Here is an 11,028-nt window from a genome sequence, read left to right on the forward strand (position 1 = left end):
CATCGTGGCCTGTGAATAACCTAAGATGGGATGACTGCCATGCCTATATGATCCATAAATGCCCTGGAATGGGCGGAGTGCCCAGCCTGTGTGGCCAATGGGCTGCTGAGCCTGCCTGGGCCGAGAATGGTCTGAAATGGGATGACTGCCCTACCTGAATGGGCCGAGCACCATGCCTATGTGCCTCCGCCTCACACAGAAATTCAACACACACATTCAACACGCACATTCAACACACACTTTCAACACACACATTCAACACACACATTCAACACGCACATTCAACACGCACATTCAACACGCACATTCAACACGCATATTCAACACGCACATTCAACACACACATTCAACACACACATCCCTAACGATCTGCATGGGTTATATAGGCAAAGCATAGACTGAAATGGGATGACTGCCCTGCCTAGGTGAGCTGAGGGCCAGCCGATGCGGCTAATGGAAGCCCCGCCTATGTGGTTAGTGGCAGCCCTGCATATGTGGGGAATCATTGGTCGACCTGTCAATCTAAGGCCCGGGCCGAAATGCACCATGTCGATCATCCTATTCTATATATAGTGTGTGCAGGCGGGGTAACGGGGGCTGAAACGATCCCCCGCCTATATTAAAATCCTTCTTATACTAACCTGCCTGCCCTTTCCACTCTGCTTTTACTCTCACTTTCATCATAGTTATCCTTCACTGTTTTATGTTATTACTTACCCCCACTACCACAATGGAACATCAGCTTTTTCACCAGCCATTAACCACGCCCGTGATTGTATGCAAGCTATGTGAATATGGTATTCGACCAAAAGAGGTTTTTCGACATCTCCAATCCGTGAATCACCGGATCCCTAAGCCGAAAGCATGCCAGATTGCCGAGGCAGTTCAGAAATGGGATCGTACGGCGGAATGTGATGAATGGCAGCCACCATTAGTGGTTAACCAACCAGTTCCAAACCTGCCTGTTTACTCAGATGGTATTTTATGTGAGCAAGGCCCGTTTTGCCATTTTATCGCCCGGAGTATTGGAACTATGCGAAACCACTGGCGTGATCAGCATAGCTGGGTCGCACCTATACACCGGGGTGGCCGTCGGCGCCAGCAGAATTCTTCGGTAGCGGAGCAACAAGTCCAACAATTCACTCGAATCGTCCGATGTCAACGTGCGTTTAATCACGGGCTAGGGTCCTATTACATCCGCGTTCAAACCCTCGGAGTTGACGCCGTTACCGAGGCCGATTCGGTAGCAACGCCTCACCTTCATGATCGTCTTATTAATCAGATCGAACGGGCATATACCGAAAGGGCAGAGCAGCCCCAGATAATCGAGGCTAGCCAACGAGACGAGACGAATCCATGGCTTCGGAGGACCCAGTAGGCCGTCTATCTTCAAAGGATTAACCCGCAGGACCTCGTGGACTGCGTCCGAGCCCCCGATCCCGAATCATCCGATCAGACCGAGCAGGCTGCCTACGCAATATGGGATTCAATGGCCACTGTGGCTCGTATCAGCCAGTTGATCTGCACCAAAACGAGCCACACTATTCGGTGCGAGGCTGTTCGGACTGAGCGGGATCGCCTGCCCCATCAACCACTACAAGCATATATGGATGGTGAAGCTGTTAAGCGACACACGGTCCTATGGCAGCAGATTCTTATGTTTTTCACGCGCACGCAGGCCCCACACGACTGGGCTAGCCCCCACTATAAGTTGTCAAAACGCTAGCGAGTGGCATGGACCACACTATGGAGACTAGCCCAGCCAGGCCAGGGCAGGGCATAGCAGGCCATTCCAACACAGGCCAGGGCAGGGCAGGCCATTCTAACACAGGCCAGGGCAGTGAAGACCTGAGCAGTTCGGACCAAAGCAGTGTGCATTCAGGAAGTGATTCCGAGGACTAATAGGACCAAATCACTAGCGAATCACCCTTTCAGCTCACATCCCTTGACTCCGCCTGTCTCGACTTTTGCATTGAGCTGTTAAACCACCGAACTAAGGTCGAGGACTATGAGAGCGCGCTTATCTGCGCTAGCGCGGTGCTTGGACGTGGAGAGGCAGGCTGGGGTACTGCCCAGAGCTATCCCCCAATATTATCTAAAGTGATTAAGATTGCCCGGTTTATGGTGGTCCATAAAGCATTAAAACTAGACCCAACGGCCGAGAAGATGATCCACCAACTAGCTACGCATCAGATGGCTGGCGAATGGGATACAGAGAGTCCGTTAGATTCGCCTGATTTCACGTTTCTAACGCAAACAACGGACGATTCGTTTTACAACTTTGACAGTGGCCTAGATCAGGGCACACCTCCGTCATCGCACTTTATTCAGTTTAGCCAGGGCCCACACACAGGGCCACAGGGAGCCAACGATCATTCCGGGAGTGGGTGACCGAGATGGTCAGCCAGTTTATGGTTCGGGGCACCAATAGCCCAATGCAGTGGCTGTTAGATCTACGCACCTACGGCTTGAAGATCCATTATAACAGCACCGCCACAGGCCATGTTGGCTGGATGAACCAAGACCAGCTGTTATATCAACAGTACAGTTTCACTATGGGTGACTTCCGCGGCTTTACCCACGCCCTCGTAAGCTCCACACGCCAGATACTACACGAAGAGCTCCTGTTTAGTCAGGCTAGCTCAGTTCCCACGATCCCGTGGCAGGCTATCTATGATGATCCCACCGAGACCGCGCACGGGTGGAGCTTTCTAAAAGACACCCGTACGGTATGGCCTGTGGCCGGTAGCGAATGGATGGTGAATCGGGTCCGAAACGAGAGACCACTCCAGCATCGTTTCATCGAGTCTAGTGCCGGCCGGCTCCGAATGTCGAATGTGCACAGTTATCTCCAACGGGTAACCCATTTCCGCGAGAAGCTAGCCATTGCTGTCCACGTCAGCGGAGGCCAGCCTGCACGGGCACCAGAGCTATTAAGCATTCGGCACTACAATACTGACAGCGGAGGCCACCGGAATGTGTTTGTCGAAGATGGTCTGGTAGCGTTTGTTACGCAGTACCACAAAGGGTTTTATAGTACGAACGACGTGAAGGTTATTCATCGGTATCTACCCCGGGAAGTAGGTGAGCTAGTGGTTTGGTATCTATGGCTAGTGCTGCCGTTTGTGGAGAGATTGGAGGCGTACACACAGAAGGTGCGCGGGGAGGCATCTAATGCTGAGACGACTGGGTACGTTGAATATATATATGCCCCCATCACACACACACCCAACACACCCAACACGCAGATCAACACAGAGATCAACACAGAGATCAACACAGAGATCAACACACAGTTCAACACAGAGATCAAACACATATATATATATATGCCCCCGCTCTCTCTCACACGCACCCACCCAACACACACATATATATACACTAACACGTTCACTACCAGCCCCCGTCGACAGGCATATCTATGGTCCCCTGACCCTGGCACCGGCCGACAGTGGTCTTCAGAGAGACTAAGAGAAGTTCTAAAGCGAGAAACCACCATTGGTTTGAACGGGCACGCCATCAATCTCCATGCATACCGAGACATCGCCATTGGGATCAGCCGACGATTCATGCGGCCATCGAGCATTTTCCCCAATAATGCCCAACAGGACAGCCGGGCCGAGGCATCCCAAGAAGATGACGAAGATGGGATCAATGCCGAGCAATGGATGGGCCATATTGCCGATCTCCAAGCTGCCCATTCATCCCATGTGGCCGGGATGATCTATGGCCGCGGGATCACCGAGCAGCCCGGTACAACGGCCCACCGGCGAGAGATGTTTCGGCTCAGCAGCACCGATTGGCACCGCTTTCTAGGCTTTGTGTCCGCTGATGACGGAGGGGCCGAGAGCGCATTAGGGCTCGCGCAGCCTTCGCCATGGCAAAAAGAAGCTGAGATGAGCCGCACGGAGCGCCGGTGGCAGCTAGCCCAGGCCGCCATCGAGCCCGAGATGCAACGGATGATGGGCAACACCGGGCTACGGCTTCGAGGGGTGCAGGCACCGGCATTAGCTGCCATTCAACAGGGCCAGAGCCCAGTGGTGGCTGTGATGCCCACCGGGGGCGGCAAGAGCCTGCTATTCATGCTACCCGCGTGGATCAGCCCCCGAGGGGTAACGGTGGTCGTCGTGCCGTTAATTGCACTACGGGGGGATCTTGTCCACCGTTGCCGGCAGCTCGGCATCGCATGTGTGGAATGGGAGAGCCGGCGGCCGGCCGATCAGGCATCCATTGTACTGGTCACGCCCGAATCGGCTATTACGGAGGACTTTATGACGTTTTTGAACAGGCAGCGGCTCGGCCATCGGCTAGATCGAATTGTGATTGATGAATGCCACGTTGTGCTAAATGACCAAAGCCAATTCCGGCCTGCCATGGCCCAACTGGGCAGGTTGATCGTGGCCCAGGCCCAGATGATATATCTAACGGCTACGTTACCCCCGGCAGCCGAGGACCAGCTATTCCGGCGTTTACGGACTACCCGCGAGAAGGCCCATATGTTTCGAGCGCGGACCCATCGGACTAATGTTGCGTACCGGCTCTGGCAACCCAACGTGCCGAGTCGGTACCGAAACGGCTACGATTGGATCGAGCGTCCCGAGATCGTGAGATTCATTCAGGACCGTGTTCGGCGTGCCCGCTGCGCGGCTGGCCGAGTGGTCATTTATGGGCCCACTACTAAGATCGTCGAGCACATTGCCCAGATCGTAGGCAGTGAAGCATACCACAGCCGAGTACTCGATCGTCCGGGGGTGCTAGCCCGATTTCAGGCTCATCCCACTGGGGTGGTGGCCGCAACCAGTGCGCTGGGTATGGGGGTTGATATCCCCAACATCCGGTGTATCATTCACATTGGGGTGCCGCGCAGTCTGCTAGACTACGCGCAAGAGAGTGGGCGAGCGGGCCGGGATGGTGACCGCAGTGAGGCCATTATCATTCAGCCCGAGGGGTTCCAGCGGCCAATATGGGACCAAATCCATGAGGACCCCATCAAGGCTCAGGCCGAGCAGAGCCGGCTAGATCGTTATATATATAACGGAGGGTGTCGACGGGTTATTCTCGATGAGTATCTCGATGGGCATCAAAGGCAGTATTGCGGGGATTCTGAAGCTATGGAACAACGTTGTGATGGCTGTGATCCGGAGTGGCTAGCTAACGAAGAAGAGCTTGAGAGTGAGGTGGCGAGTGAGCTGGCCGTTGGGGGGGGGCAGTGAAGGGGGCAGTGAGATGGCCAGTGAGATGGCCAGTGAGATGGCCAGTGAGATGGCCAGTGAGAGAAACAGCCCAGCCCAGGGCCCAGCCCCAACATATAGGTCGGAGCCCATGGAAGATATCCAGTACGGTTCAATTGAGGCCAGCCACGATGCCCAAGGACCGAGGCCATCATCGAGCGATTCGGAGGCCAGTGGCCAGCGCAGTGATAGCGAATCGACTACATTTCGATCCCAAGTTCGATCCACCAGTCCAATGTATCGGCGGAGTGTTGAACCAGGCAGGCACCACTTAGCCGCGCCAGAACGGCCGGTGCAGTCATCAGGGCATTCAGGATCATCATTTCCCGCCCAGCTCAGCCATTCAGCCCAGATCAGCCAATCACGCCCAGCAGCCCAGCTAGGCCATTCAGGCCATTCAGGCCATTCAGGCCATTCAGTCCATTCAGGCCATTCAGCACAGCTCAGCCATTCACACCCAGCAGGTCATTCACGCCCAGCAGCCCATTCAGGCACAGCAGCCCATTCAGGCACAGCAGCCCATTCAGGCACAGCAGCCCATTCAGGCACAGCAGCCCATTCAAGCACAGCAGCCCATTCAGCCCAGCTCAGCCATTCAGCCCAGCCAGGCCATTCAGGCCGGCAAGACCCGTTATTACCCGCAAATTCAGCTCCGTCCATACCAACAGAGGCCGCCCAACGGTTTCAACGCCAGGACCGAGAGAGAGAGGCAGCCCGGGTGAGTTACCAGCAAGCCCGCCAAGAGATCAGTGCCGGGCTCGAGTTTTTACAGCAACAGGCGCAGTTATGGGTCGGACGATGCTGGTTTTGTGCCCAACGCGGGCTTCATGACCAGCATGACTTATACGAGTGCGGGGCACAGGCACAGTCCGGGTACACATCGGCAAAGAGTTGGTGGATTCGTGTGCGGCGGCAGATTAAATATGCGGTATTCGCCGGGTGCTTTGGGTGCGGGATGCCACAGGCGATCTGCGATCGATATATTAGTGGCGGGCAGGGGCAGTGTATGTACCGGGGGCTGTTATTATCGGGGGTGGCAATGATGGTGTACAGCGAGGGCAGTGAGACAATTCAGGAGGCGTGGGCTCAGCGGCTACAAACACAGGGAGTGCAGATAGAGAATGAGGGTGAGCTTGTACGATTTTTGGGATCCCGGTTTGACGGAGATACGGTGCAGCTCGTGCACGAATATATATGGCTTCGAAGGAGGTGGATCGAGTATGGCGAGAGGGTATAGGGCGAGTTCAGATATATATAGGTGAATTCAATAAAGATGTACGGGAGGTATCAGATATATTACTAAGAATTCGGCAATATAGAGAAAAAGGATAGTGTAGAGGGGGAATAGCTTAGGCAGGGCATGAATCACCAACACAGGCTATATAGGACATTAATCGGCCATGGAGGGCATTCATTAGCCATGGAGGGCAGGCATTAGTCAGGCAGGGCTGGCATTAGCCGGGCAGGGCATTCATTACCAACACAGGCCATGCAGAGCATTCAATAGCCATGGAGGGCATTCATTGGCCATGGAGAGCATTCATTGGCCATAGAGAGCATGCATTGGCCATGGAGAGCATGCATTGACCATGGAGAGCATGTATTGGCCATGCAGAGCATTCATTGACCATGCAGAGCATTCATTGACCATGGAGAGCATTCATTGACCATGGAGAGCATTCATTGGCCAGAGAGAGCATGCATTGGCCAGAGAGAGCATGCATTGGCCAGAGAGAGCATGCATTGGCCAGAGAGAGCATGCATTGGCCAGAGAGCGCATGCATTACCACCACAGGCCATATAGAGCATGCATTGGCCAGAGAGCGCATGCATTACCACCACAGGCCATACAGAGCATGCAGTGGCCAGAGAGAGCATGCATTGGCCAGAGAGAGCATGCATTGGCCATGGAGAGCATGCATTGGCCAGAGAGAGCATTCATTGACCAGAGAGAGCATTCATTGGCCAGGTAGGGCATACAGAGCATGCATTACCAACACAGGCCATGTAGAGCATTCATTAGCTATAGAGAGCATGCAGTGGCCAGAGAGAGCATGCATTGGCCATGGAGAGCATGCATTGGCCAGAGAGAGCATGCATTGGCCAGGTAGGGCATTCATTGGCCATAGAGAGCATTCATTGGCCATGGAGAGCATGCATTGGCCAGAGAGAGCATGCATTACCAACACAGGCCATGTAGAGCATTCATTGGCCATGGAGGGCATTCAATAGCCATGGAGGGTATTCATTGGCCAGAGAGAGCATGCATTACCAACACAGGCCATGCAGGGCATTCATTGACCAGAGAGAGCATGTATTACCAACACAGGCCATGTAGAGCATTTATTGACCATGTAGAGCATTCATTGGCCATAGAGAGCATGCATTGGCCATAGAGAGCATGTATTGGCCATGCAGAGCATTCATTGACCATGGAGAGCTTTCATTGGCCATGGAGAGCATGCATTGGCCAGAGAGAGCATGTATTGGCTAGAGAGAGCATGCATTACCACCACAGGCCATGTAGAGCATTCATTGGCCATGGAGAGCATGCATTGGCCAGAGAGAGCATGCATTAGCCATAGAGAGCATTTATTGGCTAGAGAGCGCATGCATTACCACCATAGGCCATGTAGAGCATTCATTGGCCATAGAGAGCATGTATTGGCCAGAGAGAGCATGCATTGGCCAGAGAGAGCATGCAGTGGCCAGAGAGAGCATGCATTGGCCAGAGAGCGCATGCATTACCACCACAGGCCATACAGAGCATGCAGTGGCCAGAGAGCGCATGCATTAGCCAGAGAGAGCATTTATTAGCCAGACAGGGCATACAGAGCATTCAATAGCCATAGAGAGCATTCATTGGTCATAGAGAGCATGCATTAGCCATAGAGAGCATACATTACCAACACTGGCCATGCAGAGCATTCATTGGCCATAGAGGGCATTCATTGCCCGCCCAAATCATCCCATCATTACCACCACAGGTCGATCATTACACCATTCACACCATTTATTTGTAATATAGGCAGGGCATTGATCACCGGCCCAGTCATGCCATATAGGGCAGGCATTACCCACATAGGCGGGGCATTTAGCACAGATATATACAGTATAGCCACCACATTCAGGTAGGGCATTCATTACGCACATAAGCTATGGATTCGTTACCGATATATATAGTATAGCGATCACATTCAGGAAGGGCATTAATCAACCATACAAGGCAGGCATTACCCACATAGGCAGGCCATACACTGATATATATATAAGAATGATCGCATTTAACAAGGGCATTCATTAAAGATATATATAGATCAGACATCACATATAGGGAGGGCATTTATCGGCGGCGGAGTATTACCATACCGAGCATTCATTACCAACATAGGCAGGGCAGTCATTAGCCATACATACCGGGCATTTATTGGCCATATAGGGCATTGGTCACCCAGGCAGGGCATTAGTCACCCAGGCAGGGCATTTGTTAGCCATAGAGGGCATTTGTTAGCCATAGAGGGCATTTATTATAGATATATATAGTTTAGACATAGCATACAGGGGGCATTTATCGGCGGCGAAGTATTACTGGGCATACGGAGCATTCATTACCAACCCAGGCTAGGCAGGCATTACCAACACCGGCTCGGCAGGCATTACCGGTGTAGCTCAGGCATTTCGGGCAGGCATTCCCCATATAGGCAGTACAGGCATCACCGGCCCAGGTCAGCGTTTCACAGCATTTAGGCCCGTCGTTACCAAGCCCGGTCAGGCGGTGTATATATCCGGTTTTTTTATTATAAGCTCGCGTAGTCAGGCAAGGATATTAACAGCATATTACATATATATAGCTTCGAAGGTAGTACATTGAATATTCGGAGAAAATATCGGCGAATATATATTGATTCATATATAGAGTATATAATATATATATATATTATAACTTCAGGGTAGACATATATCGGAAAGGGTTTTACATCGTGGTTCGGTTAAGGATCGATATACATATAGCGGGGGGAGAGGAATATCAGTAATCGATACGGACTAGTAATAGATAGGCGGGTAAGGGTGTTTAATTAAGAGAGGGGTAAAGGTTTGTAATCAGGCGAGGGGTCAGGGGGATAGTAATAGATTCAGGGGTAAGAGATAGTAGTAAAGAAAGAGAGACGGGATAGTAAGAAGTCAAGAAGATAGAATTATAGTATAGCTCGGGTTAAGGGTTTACAGTATAGCGAGGGGTCATGGTTATAGATAAGGGGTGAGGGTCATAGTAGTTCGAGGGGTCAGGGTTATAGATAAAGGGGTAAGGGTTTTAGACGAGGGGTGAGGGTTTTAGATGAGGGGTGAGGGTTATAGTAGTTCCAGGGGTAAGGGTTAACAGTGATAGGAGGGGTGAGGGTCCGTAGCAGTAAGGGTTGAAGTCGTTACCAAGCCCGGTTAGGCAGTATATATATCAGGGTTAATATTATCGGGCGAGGGTAGTCAGAAAAGGGTAAAAATGGTATATTAAATATATATATAGCTTCGAAGGTAGTACATTGAATATTTGGAGAAGATACTGGCGAATATATATTCATTTATATATAGTATATAGATTATATTTACACATTATAAGTTCCGGGTAATAACGTATCGGAAAGGGATTTATAGGATGGTTCGGTTAAGGATCGATAGACATATACGGATATATATATAAGAGGGGATTTGAAAGACGGGAGGAGATTAAGAAAAGTAATCGATATAGATTAGTAATAAAGAGAGGGGTAAGGGATAGTAATCGATTCGGGGGTAAGAGATCATAGTAAAGAAACTAATACGGGATAGTAAGAAGTAAAGAAGATAGAATACGAGGATATTAAGGAGTATAGAATTATAGTATAGCTCGGGGTCAGGGTTACAGATAAGGGGTCAGGGTTACAGATGAGGGGTGAGGGTTACAGATGAGGGGTGAGGGTTACAGATGAGGGGTGAGGGTTACAGATGAGGGGTGAGGGTTACAGATGAGGGGTGAGGGTTACAGATGAGGGGTGAGGGTTATAGATAAGGGGTAAGGGAGTAATAGATTAAGGAGTAAGAGATAGTAGTAAAGAGAGGGATCCGGGATAGTAATTCGTAAAGAAGATCGAATACGAGGATATAAGGGGTAAGGGTTTATAGTACAACTCGGGGTATAGGATAGTCATAGTTTTTAGAGGGTAAATTATGGTAATTTATAAAGAATCGATAATATAAAGAAAAGTGCAAGATAGTTAGAAACAGAGGGGTCAGGGTTTTAGATAAGGGGTGAGGGTTATAGTAGTTCCAGGGGTCAGGGTTAACAGCGGTTTTCGAGGTAAGGGTCCGTAGCAGTGAAAGTTCAAGTGGTTACCAAGCGCGGTCAGGCAGCATATATATCAGGGTTTAATATTATCGGGCGAGGGTAGTCAGGCAAGCGTAGAAATGGTATATTAAATATATATATAGGTTCGAAGGTAGTACATAGAATATAACGAGAAGATAGCGGCGAATATATATTTCATGATATGTAGTATATATCATATATCGATATTATCCGTTCCGGGGAATGATATATCAGCGAAGGATTGATAGGGTAGTTAGGTTTCGGATAGATAGATATAGATATAAAGAGGGACATACAATAGGAGGAGAGATTAATATCAGTGATAGATATCGATTCGTAATCGATAGAGGGGTAAGGATAGTAATAGATTTCGGGATCCGGGATAGGGATCAGTAAAGAAGATGGAATATCAGGATATTCAGGGATTTGGAATTATCATATAGCTCGGGGTAAGGG

At 50.6% G+C, this 11,028-nt stretch overlaps 4 protein-coding genes across 4 annotated transcripts; all 4 read left to right on the forward strand.

The window, feature by feature from the left end:
- Positions 1 to 730: 730 nt before the first annotated feature.
- N7529_009254 (uncharacterized protein) lies at positions 731 to 1,378 on the forward strand (the record flags this gene model as incomplete). The annotated part of the gene is made up of 1 exon (XM_057244781.1): positions 731 to 1,378. One exon carries the CDS (start codon positions 731 to 733, stop codon positions 1,376 to 1,378), a length of 648 nt encoding a protein of 215 aa, XP_057096319.1.
- Positions 1,379 to 1,746: 368 nt separating this feature from the next.
- On the forward strand, positions 1,747 to 2,391 carry N7529_009255 (uncharacterized protein; the record flags this gene model as incomplete). The annotated part of the gene is made up of 2 exons (XM_057244782.1): positions 1,747 to 1,872; positions 1,936 to 2,391. 2 exons carry the CDS (start codon positions 1,747 to 1,749, stop codon positions 2,389 to 2,391), a joined length of 582 nt encoding a protein of 193 aa, XP_057096320.1.
- A 5-nt stretch (positions 2,392 to 2,396) lies between these two features.
- Positions 2,397 to 5,213, forward strand: N7529_009256 (uncharacterized protein; the record flags this gene model as incomplete). The annotated part of the gene is made up of 1 exon (XM_057244783.1): positions 2,397 to 5,213. The coding sequence occupies one exon, from the start codon at positions 2,397 to 2,399 to the stop codon at positions 5,211 to 5,213; it is 2,817 nt and encodes a 938-aa protein (XP_057096321.1).
- Positions 5,214 to 5,226: 13 nt separating this feature from the next.
- On the forward strand, positions 5,227 to 5,953 carry N7529_009257 (uncharacterized protein; the record flags this gene model as incomplete). The annotated part of the gene is given in 2 exon segments (XM_057244784.1): positions 5,227 to 5,649; positions 5,660 to 5,953. 2 exon segments carry the CDS (start codon positions 5,227 to 5,229, stop codon positions 5,951 to 5,953), a joined length of 717 nt encoding a protein of 238 aa, XP_057096322.1.
- Between the last annotated feature and the right edge of the window lie 5,075 nt (positions 5,954 to 11,028).

Source organism: Penicillium soppii (assembly GCF_028829465.1).
Source record: "Penicillium soppii strain IBT 18220 chromosome Unknown utg000006l, whole genome shotgun sequence".
NCBI classification, from domain to species: Eukaryota; Fungi; Ascomycota; class Eurotiomycetes; order Eurotiales; family Aspergillaceae; genus Penicillium; species Penicillium soppii.